Source organism: Coloeus monedula (assembly GCF_965178545.1).
Source record: "Coloeus monedula genome assembly, chromosome: 20".
NCBI classification, from domain to species: domain Eukaryota; kingdom Metazoa; phylum Chordata; class Aves; order Passeriformes; family Corvidae; genus Coloeus; species Coloeus monedula.
Window position 1 is genome coordinate 6,934,806 of NC_138800.1, and position 14,651 is coordinate 6,949,456.

A 14,651-nucleotide genomic window follows, 5' to 3' on the forward strand; every position below is an offset into this window, starting at 1 on the left:
CGGGGTCACACTCGCTCTTGCAACACTGCGCCTGGAAGACTGAAGGAAGAACACAGCAAGAACCAAGCTGGTAATAACCTCAGCATTTCTGGTGTCAGGCTCCGGGGAATTCAGTAGAGCCAACACATCTGGCAGCCATTTTGAGGAGGAGTGCAGGGTTTCAGAGGCCTCCGTGTTCCAGGCGCTCCAGAAACGCAGCGCTCTGCATATATGCACTGACATACCTGCAGCTTATGTTTCTCATTTCCTGGAGGGCTTGGATGAACAAGAGATCAGGCTCTAGATGAGAGCACCAAAGCCTCCACTACTGGCTGCTTCACCTCAAATGCTTGGATGAAGCAGTAACTCCCTGCCCCAAACTAATCTTTTGCTAACAGAAGCAGGGAAGGGGGGTGGAAGGAGGGGAGTAACAAATGATCCCCTTGTGCTTGCTGCAGCATAAATCCATGCTGAATCCTAAGGTGCATCCTGCAATAGCTCAGGTTTTACCCCTGCTAGAAAACGAGCTCTTAGATCTGCAGCTACAGCAAGTACGGATTCATCTGGCCCATTCCCCTTTCCCCTCCCAACACCCCAGGGGAAAAAAAACCACAGACTTTGATTTGTTCCTAGTGAAATTTCACCCTCTGAAGCTCCCGACGAGCGTGCCTGAACTGCTGGGAACACGTCTGCCCCATTCCGATGTGCGGCGTGCCAGGGATCCACGCGCTGCCAGATGCCTCTGGTTATTTGTTTTAACTGTTACCTCAATCTTATGCATTTTACAATGAAACAATTAATACCACAGTGAACCTTGAGAGATGCCTGGAAGAGTCAGAACAGGTTTCTTCTTCAAGTGTGTATGTTATTGTCCCATTTGCTGTGTTTGAACCATGAAATCCTACATATACTGTACTATTGAAGAAGCATTTTAATGAATGCTGCTACCCAAAGGCCTGTGGAAGGAGGGGGAAAGATTCATTTCAGAACAGTAGCGAGGTTTTAGCACTCAGACAAGCCTCCTGAGGTTTTCTGCTCACTGTCAGGGCCTAGCTGCGATAGCAAGTGTATTAAAAGACTGATTCTGCCTCTCCTGGTTAATGAACTGTTCATCAAGGCAGCTCACCATGCTAACAAAGACTGATGAAGGCTGCTCCTGCACTGCTGGCCTCGCAGCAAGCAGAGAGCATTGCCTGGGTCTCAGCAGAAAGCTGGGGAAGCGCTAAAGAATGCTGTTTTAATTGACTAGGTATGACCACATTCTTCAACCTTTTACTGTAAGCATAAAAGAAACTGATTTTTAAATCTGAGCAAGACACTTGATCTTCATAAGCAAGGTAAGAATTAGCACTTTGGCAGGAGCACCACGGCCCTTTTCTCCCTATCTTTCATGGGTTCATTAGCATGCACAGCTCCAGCCACCAGTGTTTGCTGCCAACAGGACCTGGAATTGTACAGCTCCCACTTTATCTTCGGTTACAACACATCTCCTTTCAACTACACACCAGTCAGTTGCGCTTTTCAGTACAATTTCACTAACCCTTCATTTCAGAAAGTTTCCCCTTCTGTCATCAAAGACAAGAGTGGTGGCCACCGCTGTTTACCTGGGGGTTTGGTGTGACCCAAATCAAACCTGCTCAGCAGAACGTGTTTCTGCATTTAAGACAAAGACAGGTCTGAAAAACACAGGCTGACTCAAAAACACCTGGAAGACTAAGTCATACAAAGCCTCTGAAAATTAAAGGAGACTGCCTAGTCAAAAACCACTACACTGACTACAAAGTCACTTGCTGTATTATAATATCTGTCTCATGGCTTTTTCTGAAAAAGTTTAGTATCTCCTGAAATTCCTATCAGATGCATTGTCAAGCATTGCTCTGCCATGGTCAGAACGCAATGCTCTATCCCTTAAATAAAACTTAAATGGCTATGACAAAATAAAAAAATCTTCAAGAGCATATTAGGAGTTTTTATCAAGCAAACAATAGCATGAAGCCGCTTAGCTTTTCAATTTCACACTCTGGGGCTCTCATACATCAGATGCCTGTTGTCAAGTCTAAATCCCATAATTACTCCTCACTTTGCTGACCTCAATAAATAGGTAAACAAGCGCTCCAAGGAATGGCACCCTTTCCAATACAAACTGGGCCGTAGCTCTGAAAGGATCCAGTTATAAGCAGACCTGAGGTTATTTACACACTGCATTCCTGGCCATCTTGCGTCAAAGGCACGTTGACACTACTTTTGGACCCACCAGGATACAGCCAGCTACCAGCTGGGATAATGGTGGCAGGAAAACAAACCAGTGCCTGGTGAAGCTTTCTTCAATAACTTGTCTTTCACGTCAGTTGTTTTCAACAACCGGACTTAAATATTTTTTTCTGTGCGGGGGGAAAATAGTAACACCATGAAAAAATGCAGGCAAACACATTTTTCCTTCTCAGGAAACTTAATTAACTGACCAAACCTCAATGACAGGCTGATAATGAAGGATGCTAGATATGTTTGCCAGTTAAGGGAAGAAGGCTTTCGGCTCTTCTATGGACTCCTATTTATCCCCATGATGGATAGAGCTACAGCTGTTCTACCAGCTTCATAAAGAACAAGGCTCCCTGGCTTCCTACAGCAGGGCCTCAATGGCAGCTAAAACAAACCAGGAAACCAACCTCACTGTCAGGGCATTACAAGAGCCCCATTGAGAAACAGGGAAAGTTGCATCATTTACAAATTCAGCTTTTTGGAACATTTTTACTGCGCCCAAGTTACACACTTCTGCTCACAGCTGCTCCCAAACCCGGCTGGAGGAGGATACCTGGAACTCTGAGCCTCTACCTTAGACAGAATAAAACCACACCAAACAAGCTCACAGCTGCAGCCTGCGGTGAGTTCCCCTCCACTGCAACTCCCTTACCTTCCTCTTGTATTCTTGCATCAACACAGAACTTCTGAAGACAAAAGTCAGACTCCAAAAGTCAGACTCCAATTACCTTAGAGGTGGTTATTTGGAATACTATCAGCTCCCTTCTCTCCTCCACTGTTATTCCTCAAATTATTCAGTTAAGTCTCCAAGTTCTGCTCATTAACATGGATAAATTGTGACATTCAGCTGTACAAGGAACAATCTTCCCGAAAAAGCCAAAGATTTCTCAAGCACCAATGCAGAGACCACCAAACTTCAGATAAGCCCAGGATAATTTTTTGTTCTTTACAGCCCTCTAAGCATGACCTGACCACATTAAAACTAACAGTTTCAGCAACTTTCTGGCCTCCATTAGGCTCACATTGTTTATAAGTGATACCTATTTTAAGTCAGCAGCACAATTTATATTAACAACAGAGCATCGCCCACTATACTTCTACCTGTGGTGCAACAGCTCCTGAGGGAACCTGTGAAGAAAGCTTGATAGCAGCCACCACAGCTTTGTTTACACTGAAGTGAAAGTCTTGAGCATGCACATAAGAAGTTCTAAATTAGTAACATCCAGCAAGCACTCCTGGACACCACCAAACAGGTCAGGACATGATTATTTTGGCTGCCACTATGCATGGAAGGGAACCAAAATGACCGTTTCACAGGTCACCAATTATCCCATCATCTGGAACGCTGCATCTGCTTAGCATGCATCTTTCCAACAGCATGGCCAGAGCTGGAAATAAGGGTTCAGCAAGAGACAGTAAACAGAAGCAGGATTAAAACACCATTATATGGGCGATAGCGAGGAACAGGATGCATCCAAGGAAAAAAATAAAGGTACACTACACTGTCTACATGATGCTACAAGAGTGGAGGAAGAGTTCAACTCTTAAAGGTTTAAGTAGCAGCATTGCTGGGTATGCCAGATCCCAAAATTTCCTTCACTGTGTGCTTATTTTTACTATCTAGACCTGCCAGTGTTCAACACTTCAAGGGTTTGGCCAGCAGTCCCAGTCTCTGGCAGCAGCACCACCGTGCTCCTAAGAACCAGGTACCATTTCAGGAGTCTATCATAGATTTTGTGAGTATTCTGTGAATTTCAACGCCAATGAACTTATTTATGTGAATCCTTCATGAAACCACTCCTGCTACTCTCATCCTGGGAAGAGAACCTCATGGAAGCAGGTGTTTATCTACCTTACCTCAGCTCCCTTCCTGCCTTCACTGGGGGTCCTGCCTCTTCCCCGTGCCCTCGTGCACAGGCCATCCTGAGGTTCATGGGGAATCAGGAAAGTTCCCTCCAAGGCATGAAGTAGAACTTTTCTGCCTCCAACCCGACAAGCAGGAGGGTCCAATAAACTGGATAAGCTGCATGTAAACATGTGATCACCTGATGTAATTAGTTACTTCTATTTATAGAAAGAACCTGGCCCACAGAGACCATTCCCTAGACAACCTGTTAGTTATTACCTTCATTAATGTCCAGCTGACAAAAAATTAAAGGAAGTATTGTTTTTTAAGATATCAAATTTCCACACATATGTAATCGTATACATATATAAAAATAAATATGCAACAAAAAGTGTATAATACCATTAGTACCGCAGTGAAGTTTTTTGATTATTATTTTTTAATTAGTTTGACTGGTTATGAACTCTGATATTTGAGACATATTTGTCTAGGGAACCATCCAACTTTGGATTTACAAGCAGAAACCATGGAAGTCGATAGGAAGAATTGTTGACTTTGAAAAATGTGGGTCAGACACAGAAATTCAGACATTCTGCACATCCTGACTCCTATTTCTTTCCCAGGCATCACTCATGCCTGTGCTGCAGACAATAGTAACAATAGCCTGAATTCAATGCCCAGGTTCATTATTAAGTGTTCGGGTCTTTATAGCACCATCTTCTTAACAGATTAGAAGTCATCTTCTCAAAGCAGGATGACACATAGGGCAGCATCAGGGAAAAGAAAGGAGGCTGAGGAACAACACAGCCCTGGTGAGAATCACTTCATCCAATTCTGTCTTTAAAGAACAATAAATGAAGAGACATCTCTGATGGGGGAAAAAAAAATATCAAAACACAGGTCTGAGAGGTTTCTGAGAAGTGAACACATTCAGCCCCAGCCATACTGAACACGTTCAAAGGAGACAGGGGTGAAAGGACAGCGGCAATAAGGTGGAAAAAAGGAAAGCAGCACATCACAAGAGGATGAAGGGCAGACCCATAAAAGCAAAAGCATGAATTTGTCTTCACACAGGCACAAGTGAACTGTAATTCTGACATCTACATGTGGACTAGGCTTTCCCAAGAATGCTGGGGAAGAGAGAAAAAAGAGCAGAGACAGAAATATCCACCAAAAAAAAAAAAAAAAAACCACCGTTAGAGCAGGGCATACATTCTTTTCTGCCTTTTCCAGATCACCTTCATATCTTGCTCCTGTTGCTATTCTAGACAGAGATCGCTGGGAAGTTCACATGATGCCGTGCCCAAAGTCAGAGGCTGTACAGGCAGGTGTTTCACACCAATCACTAGTGCTTGCCAGAAATTCAGCATGGGGTTTTCAGCCTGCTAAATTGTATCCTCAGGCCAGTGCTTTCTGCAGGGTTCAAAGTCGGTAATCTCCAGCTCCATCTAGTTTGCTTCCAGTGATCGTGCAGAGCAGACGTCAGCAGAAATGGGTTAGAGTTGGGTTCAGGCACTCGATTCCCCCCAGCTGGCTGAGATGGTCTTTGCCTTTTGTGCTCATGATCTGATACACTAACAGGAAGAATGATTTATACAACTTCTTTTTTTCTCCCCCTTTCATTTTTGGCTATAGGGAGCATTTACTCCATACCCTGGAAAGGTATGTGATTGCATTACAACTGGTATCTGTCAACCCCTTTATTAAAGGGAAGCTACAACACTATTTTTACTCAGCTTACAGAGTTACTGGATACTGCAGTGTTCCTTCGAGGAAGCTGGGCAGACATCTAGCGAGCAGTGGAGCTGGAGACAGCACAAATCGATTACTATAAGAAGGAAAAGCCAGCTCTGACAATCTGTGTCACAAAAATCACAGGTCTAGCCAGTAACCTGACGTGGCAAGATGCTTTTTGCTTACACTCACTTCTTTCATACCCCAGTAACAAAGCCATGTTATATCCCCAGATACATTTGCATTTTCACAAGTCCAAGAGAACTTCCTGACTGGTTTAAAAAAAACAAAACGGGTACATCCTTCTCACATGATTTATATTCCAACAGACAGCACTTCCTAAATATTCAGCCTGTCACACTTGCTTTCAGGGAGATACACCTCTTTCCTACTCTGGAAGTAACTGCTCCCTTTCTGCACAGCAGATTCCTGCTATTTGTTACTGACTCAAGAATTAAGAAAGGCTGCAGAGCACAGGAAAAACTCAAGAACCTGACACCTGCCAGTGAGTCAGTCTAGCAACAAAAGCAGTTTAACATCCACTGGTGTGGGTCAATAAACGGAAGAATTTTTGTTAGTCTTGAAAAACTGTTTCAGTATCGATGCTACAACTGAAATTTCAAATTGACTCTGTCTTACACAGGGAAACAGGAGCCCTGCTCTCCTGCAGGTGTTCCTCACACCACCACAACAGAACCTACAACCCAAAAAAAGGCCCTTTTTGGGAGGGGGGGGAATAATGCATGTTTGGTCCTGATTCTTACTAAAAATACACGGTTCTGTCACTGACAACTGCACAGAGGCACTCCCCACCCCGGGGTGTCCTTCACACCCGTGGTAAGAGAAGTACAGCCGGATGTCAGGCATGCCAATTACCACTGCTTCCCTTTTACTACCCCACCTAAAACAACACTGAGAAATGGAAAGAGAGAGAGGGAAGAATTATGAGCTTTATAAGATCTTGTGTAATAAACACAGTAGTCCTCCATTCCCAACTATCAGATCAGCTGGCGGCAGTACAATCTTAACAACACTGAGCTTGTATGTGATAAAAAGACAAGTCGAGCTAAAAGAAGGTGAATATATTTACAAGATAGTGCCAAGATCTCCATAACAAACAGTCATTAGCAGATTAGTATTATGAATCTAATCCAATTAAGAATTTCCTTTGCAAATGCCTGGAGGAGCTGGAATTCCTCCGGGAAGACCTTTCCATGTTGTGAAAGGCTCCCGTGAGTCATGCCTGCAGGCTGACATACCAGGAAAGACCAGCTCTGGAGCAGCAGGAACAAAGCAGTGAACCCCACCTCGAAGCAAACCGCTGCAGCCTCCTGATCCTGAGGAGTCAAGTCAAAAATGGATCCCACAGCAGCACAAAAAAAAAGACTTCTTGGTTCCACAAGTCGTGGTCAACAGAAAACTGGCACTTTCCTAAACCAAGGTACTAAACCACAGAGAATTTTCCTTGTTCACAGTCTCCCGCTGTGCCATTTTAAACAGCTTTGGAACAATGCGGGTGTTTGATGTAACACCAGTCCACGCAGCAGCCATGTCTAAAGGCAAAACCTAAGTTAAGCAGTTAAACATCCCCCTCCTCGGCTTCGAATCCTTGACTTTAGAATCCCAAAGCCATGCTTCTACCACTCCACACTGACGTTGGGAACTGCAGCAGAGACCCACAGCTCAATCCAAATCCCCAATTCTTGCCCACACTGCAAAATCTGCTCACGCTCAGTTTAACATCCACACGCACAGGTGAGAATGGTGGTTTCAAAGTCACCCAATCACGAGTTCATCAAATTCTTACTGTGAATGATTTGCTGAAGCCCTCAGCTGAAGTCCATAGATTTAGGCTGACCTTATCTGCCTTTGCACAGAGAGATTTAGGACAAAATAAGGAGAGTGAAAAATCTCATTGGTACAACTTGGCTGAGCAGAGCTGCCAAGACTGATCATGTTACCACATCTGCAGGCGCACACGCAGTGACCCTCCCCTCCCAGAAACCCAGCCACGGCAATCACTTCCTCCTGCCTCAGGATCCAGGCTAGGCTAGCCCCAAGGCTCCCAAAATATCAGAACCAGAGATACATAAAAACGAAAGTTGGGGTTTTTTTTAAAAGCACATACTTAAACCAGTATTGTTTTAACACAGTATCAGTTACGATAGATACATTTAAATGTTGGGAACAGAACAGCTTACTCTGACCTTCAATATGCAATTACATAAACATTAAAGTAGGGGTTTGCCGGTCATTTACTGTTAAAAAACCCAAACAAACAGAAAGCCTCATAATAAGAACTTTCTGCACTTAAAACTACAAGCTTTTTTGAAGCTGTGATGTAATTCGATGTACTGAAACCCTGCTCCTAGCCACTATTAGGTAGGAAGTTTGCCTCTCCAGCACCTTCCTGGACATCCTGCTACTCCTTGCAGCATGAGATGCCTAAAACCATTCTAAGATTCACCTGAACCACCCGAGGCAGCCCAAGATAACCACCAAAGGAAGGATTAACAGACAATAGACTGGCCATTGTTTTGCCCCGCTCACAGACTGCATATTCATGTAAAAACCCAAAGCTAGAACAAATGCCAGAGATAAAGCAGGGCATTTTAGACCGAATAAGGTGGGGAAAGAGTTATCGATGTCCTACCAGCCAAACACAACTTTTTTCTATTCGAAGCACTAAAACAATGCGACTCATAGAAAATACCCATAACTCTGGTCTAACCTTCTCTGCTGCACTTTGCAGCTCTGTTACTCCTATTCTTCGACACCAGCACTTGGGTGAAGACTGCCAAATCAGAGGGGAAATGAGCCAAACACTGCAAATATAAACACAAGGAGGTGTTGCAAAAAGTCTGATGGAGGTAGCAGGCCCCGGTATGGACACAGTGCACTTCTTCCAGCATGGCAGTGAGGAACCCCCAGCTAGGAGGAACGTTTTTGCTGGGCAGTGCCACAAAACTGGTACTGTCTGTTTACGTAACTGGTCAGCTTTAGGAGACTGAGGTCACTCTGCCATGCCAGCAGAGCTGCACAGCCAGCGGCGTGAGATTTTACAAGAGGGACTTGAACCGCAGCATTCAGCGAGGTTTGTGCTTTTGGGCTCCTCCAACCAGAAACTCGGGCAGGGAGACTTTTAAAAAAATAAAAGGAGAGAGAAAAAAAAACAAACACAAAACTCTTCTGTGTTGGTTCTCCCTCCTGTTGTCACTCCCCTCCCCCAGCTTGTTAACTAAACTTTTCCTCTCCCGGGGATCTTTCTAATCCTTGGTAATGAATTTGCAACATCAGTCACTTTGCAAACCCGCTTCAATGCGAATCAAGTTTACTACAAGCTCAAGAAAACACAGGGAATTCTAACAATCACATTGCCAGGAGGAGGATATAAATGGGAAAGAATAGAAGTAGCACTGGAAAATTGGTTTTCAATCATGTAAAGAAGGAGCGTGCACCATCCCTGGGGGCCTGGGCTAAGATAGAACATCAGGATGGAAATGCACTCTGCACAGTCACCCAAAGCAGCAGATTATGGGCAAACAGCAGAACCAAACACAAACTTCAGAGCTAAAAATTCCATGTTCTGTTTCCAAGAATTACTAGGGACCCGAAAATCCTCAATCTGTAAATTCGAACCTGAAGAGAGTCACCTGACTGTGATATTCATCCAAGTATGTTGAAACGAAGTATCTGGCAGGGATTTCACACCTTCCTGTACCCCTCCCACCAGGCCACTTTATCTGCAGCCAGGCTGGAATCCTCTGGACCCATGGACTCTCACAGCACCTATAGCAGCTTTACACTGAACTAGTGATTCCAAAACGGAGTTGTGGGAAGAGCTGACACCCCGACAGATGAATTGGGAAGTCACTTCCACCCACATTAATTCAGGAGAGCAGTTGTTCCATGGTGTAACAACAAAACTTGTTATTTACCACCTCGGATGTGTAATACTATCAGACTTGGAAAGTTTTGGAAGTTTTGGCCAAGTGCTTTCTGTTTCCCGCAGAGGACAACGGGTATAAGTGCTAAACTGAAGTTAAGGCAAACTGCTGAAGTTTGAGGGTCACACACTTACCTAGCAAAGCCAACTTTCTCACTACAGGCTTAAGCAACATGATAGAGAAGAGCCTTCTCTACACAGGAAGGAGCAACACGAGTTCCCAGGAAGCTGAGCTGGGTTTGCCTCCAGCTAACTGCATGACTTGTGCCAATCATACCTCTGAAAATCCCTTTCTTTTGTAATATGGCCTCTTCTATATAGCTGTAATCAACTGACCACAAACCCTAGACCAATTAAAAGCTACTTTTTAATTTCTGTTATGCTAAAGTGATAATAAATTCGACCTGGTACTAAAGCTTACAATAAATATTCAGAGAACAGGTAAGCTGTCACCACAAATCACTTAGAGTGCCCCAGCAGTGCTATTCAAATGACTTAAACCAAGCCTTGCATTACAGCTGCTATTCTTTAAATAAAAAAAAAGGAGGCAGAAAGGAAGTTGCAAGCGCTGTCTTTATGCCTAAGTTTATATCCAGAACGGAAGTTTACTTTAAGCAAGATGTAGGAGGTAAAGGGAAGACACATGAAAACAAAACCTGAGCATCCCTTTGAGACAACCTGGGTCACCTGAAGGCCATGGCCAAGGGTCCAGCAAAGGTCCTAGAAGAAGGAGGCAGAACCAGGCCCAAGCTGGAGGCCTTTAGACAAAGCTTTTCCACACTGTGCCACCTCCCACAGCAGGATCTGGGCTACTGTCAAAGGGATCACTTGAGAAACCCCAGAAGAGGCAACAAACAGAGTGAAAGAGAGTATTTAGAATTGCCCCTTTCATTTCTGTTCTAAACAGTGACTAGTTAACCAAAGATATATATTTTTTATATAATATTTTTATATAAAATTTTTACATAATTATAATGCAACTAACTCAGGTACAGTGAAAGCTTTCCAGGTATCTGATTTACCTGATTGTTTCTCACTCGCTAACTACAAAAAACTCACCAAATTAAGCCATGAAATTTACGCATGCACGAAGTGGTCTCATTTATGGTCAGGTTTAAGTAGGATTCAGAGTCAACCAGGAGACTCTACAGCCTTAGTGACAGCTCTTCCCTCCCAAAATGAGAAGTTTTAGCCATCGCTCCAGCCTCGCTAAGAGAAGGCTCAGGATGTGTTCAGCGGCATCCAAAAGCAACTACGCCCGGCAGAAGGAAAAAACCACCCTTAAATTAAAGCTCATCAAGGACACTGGATGAAAAATAATGATAATTACTATCCTCCTAGTAAATATTAGAGGATCTGCACTACCACCAGTAGCACTTCCTCAGGGTAGGAGGGATGATGTCATGGCTGCATGCTACAGCATTGTCGGGTTTGCCTGGCTACACGCTGCTGCTAACGGGACACTCCCTACACAAGTGTGACCGAACACTCAGCTTTCCTGCTATCAACAACCAGTTTAGTAAGTGTTCAGAGACCCTCAGTTAGCATAGAAATGCAGAATAGCCAGCAAGCAAATGAAAATCAGAAAAAAGAAAAAAAACAACAGAAGAGGAAAAAAAAAAGCGCAGAGGAGACAGCTGTAACAGGGTGGCAAACAAAGCTCCAAAGCATGAAAGAGAGAAAGGAATGTGGTTAAAAATCTCCCCTAAGGAAGAATACTCTGTACTCCCAAGCTCCAGCTGTTTGACTTGCCCCGCTCCCTCCTCCACTCCATTATCCACTCTGGCTGTGCTAATTTAACACAAACCGCCCGCCTGTGTCAACTGTTGAAAGGGGGGATTTCGGCAAAGCGGCCTCGGATGCATCCAAGCTCTGGGTGCAGAAAAGGAAAAACTTTGGGGCGGAAAGTTGAGGCGCTTTTGGCGTGGTGTCGCTTTGTGCCGGGAGAGCTTGGGAAGCTGCGAGGGAAGGCAGCAAGAGCCCATCCTGCTGCAGCCTCCAGCACCTCGAGCTCTGCCACCGCTTCCACACGCACTTCGACTCCCAGCCGGCAGCCAGATTTGCACACAGAAAGCTCTGCCTTCATCAACGAAGCCACAGAGCTCCCAGCAAGAGCACCCGACAGCCCCCCAGTTCACGGCAGACACCCCCACGGATGAGACAAGCAGGTCGGAAGAGCAAGGAGGACGGGAAAAAAGGAGGGAAAGGAATAAACCCGGCCAACGTTAAAGTCTGGAGGCCTGGATTTCCATGGGGAAGGTATTTTCACGTTTGAGATACTGTGGGGAGCGCTGCAAGGGTTTGGAAGTCATATATGCAGCCAAAATGGCGCTGAGAATAAAAATATAATTTAAAGGAAGGTCGCCATATTGTAAACAGTGAGGCAGGGAGACACAGAGACAGCAACCTCCATTATTCCCAGCAGCTGCAGCAGCACGGAAGCACTGGGAACGTCAGGCCTGGTGCGGAGACGCCACCAGGGCTTCCCCCTCTCCAGCCAGGGCCCTCCGGAGGGTCCCCCTCAAGCCAGGCACCCTTGGAGAGCGGTGAGGAGGGGAAGTTTCCCGCTGGGGGGGGGGGGAGGAAGGCCGGGCAGGGGCAGCACCAAGGCAGCCAGGCCGCGCAGCCAGCGGCCTCGCTCCTCCTCCAGGCCTCTCGCCTGCTGCTCAGCACAAAAAGAAAGGAGGAGGGTGGACCCCCAACCCTCCAGAAAGCAGCCAGGGGAGGGTTCACCTCGGCCGCTGTGGATTAGTCTCAGGACGGATAGACTCGAGTAGGGTTTGCATCTCCTTTTTGTTCCTGTCTGCTCCAGCCGGCCCCACGTCCTCCCCTCCCCGGGACCTAACGGGAAGCGGGAGCGGCCGGAGGGAAGGTGCTCTGGGCAGATCCGGAGGGAGAGAGCGCCAAGCCTTACCAGCACTGGAGGTGGAAAGCGGCGGGGCAGTGATCGCAGCACAGCAGATCCCCTCCTTCCTTGCAGCTATCGCAGCTATCGTGGTTAGTGGCCCTGCCACTTCGCCTGGGCTCCTTCTCGGGCCTCCTGCTCTTCTTCTCCCCATCTTCGCTCTTGGGGGGAGCCAGGAGGGCCTGGATTTGCTGCACATGCACACACAGACAGAGCGGGCTCTGAGGGGCTGCACGGACCTGACCCAGAGCCCTTCTCCCCGTGCCCGCCGGGGGGACAGCGGCCCCGGGCCCTCCGGGAAGGGATCGGCGGGGGGACAGAGCCCCGGCCGAGCCCGCCCCGCCCGCCCCGTGTCCGGCAGGGCCTCTCCGGGGGCCGGGCGAGCTGCCTCCGTCCCTCCGCACTTCCTTGTAAGGCCACGGGGCTCCGGGGTGGGGGGGGGTCCCTCGCCATCTTGCAGCCCCACTGCCTCCCCGGTCCGGCCCCCCTGCCGCCGCCGCGTCCCGGGCCTCACCTCCATCAGCCCCCCGGAGGTGTCCAGGTCGTAGACGATCGTCTTGGTCTCCATCTTCTCCCACATTCATCCAGCCCGGGAGCGGCCCCGAGAGCCCCCCCCGGCGAGAGGGAGCGAGGCGGGGACGTGCGGCGGCCCCTCAGCGGCGGCTCCGCGTCGAGGCGGCGGGGGGGGGCGCGGCGCGGCGGGGGCGGGCGGGCGGCGGGGCCTATCCCACGGGCCGCTGCGGCTTGCGCGTCGTCCTCCTCCTCCTCCAGCCGTGCCCGGGGGCGGCCGCGGGGGGCCCGACGCCCGCTGCCATTGCCGCGCAGGGGGTGGGTGGGTGAGGAAGGGAGGGGGCGGCGGCCCCGCGCCCGCCGCGGCCGCTCACGCACCGCGCACGCCCCGCGCACAGGCGGCGCCGACGCTCCGGGCCCCGCGCGCACGCGCACTCCGCGCCCCCGCCCCGCCCGCCCCGCGCGCATGCGCGCTCCGTGCCGCCTCCCGCGCGCGGACCTGGCGCGGCGGCGGCGGCGGCGGCGGCAGGGGGGGCGGCGGGACGCACGCGGAGTCACTGCGCGTGCGCGAAGCACGGCCCCGCGCGGCTCCGCCCCGCCCCGGCTCCTGTTGGCTCCGCCCTTTCCCCGCCCTCCCCTCGCGCAGGCGCACGGCGGCCGTCACGTTCCAGGGAGGAGGCGCGGTAGCGGGGACGTCAGTGACGTAACGGCGCGGGGCGGGGCGGCGGGGCACGCGCGCGTCGGCAGGGGGCGCGCGGCGCGCAAGGGTGGCGGGGGCGTGGTTCCTGGTTGTGACGTCACACAGACAGAGGCCACGCCTCTTAAAGCGGCAGTGTTCCCCACACACACGCACACACACACACCCCCCCCCCCCCACCAGAGAGCACGGGAGGGGAGGGTGCGGGGGTTCGAGATGTCATGGGGGTGTCTGGGAAGTGGGCTCAAAGTCCACGCTGTGGGGTGTGGGTGTATCCCACTTCCGAGCTGCCCGGCCCCTCTGAGGAAGACGTCATCGCTTCTTCTAAAACACCAGTTTTTATTAATGAAACAACCAAAAGATGGGGAGGGGGGCGGTGCCCCCTCCAGATCGAGAGGGCGGCGTGGGCCGGGGTCACTAGCCCGGGCGGGACGCGGCGGTGGGGGGGGCACAGCCATGCCCGGTGCCCCTGCCCACCCCGTCACTCCGGGTCTGGCCGCGCTGGGGTGCCGGGACGCGCGGGGGGGACACGCTGGTGGCGGAAGGGACCCCCCCGGGGAGGGCGAAGCAAGCGGGGGCCGGGGGGACACGCAGCATGCTGGGGGCACGGGGGGGACACGTCCCTGCGTGGCGGCGGTGGGAGACACGGGGGGTGCGGGGGAGCCAGCCCTGTGCTGGGTGGGGGGCGAGGGCGGGGGGGAGCACACACATGGCCACCCAAGCCCCTCGCCCAACCCCCGGGGCTTCGTCCCCTCCCCGCTGCAGCCCCGGGGAG

General features: G+C 49.5%; 1 protein-coding gene across 1 annotated transcript in view; it reads right to left on the minus strand.

Annotated features, from left to right (window-relative positions):
- The window catches only part of PHF12 (PHD finger protein 12), a 32,293-nt gene extending 18,704 nt beyond the window's left edge, over positions 1-13,589 (minus strand). Inside the window, exons 1-2 of the mRNA XM_082294375.1 lie at positions 13,184-13,589; positions 12,679-12,860 (exon numbers count right to left, since the gene is read on the minus strand). Of these exons, the coding sequence (XP_082150501.1) occupies positions 12,679-12,860; positions 13,184-13,249 (248 nt within the window). The 5' untranslated portion in view covers positions 13,250-13,589. The remainder of the gene's footprint in view (positions 1-12,678; positions 12,861-13,183) is intronic.
- Positions 13,590-14,651: the final 1,062 nt, after the last annotated feature.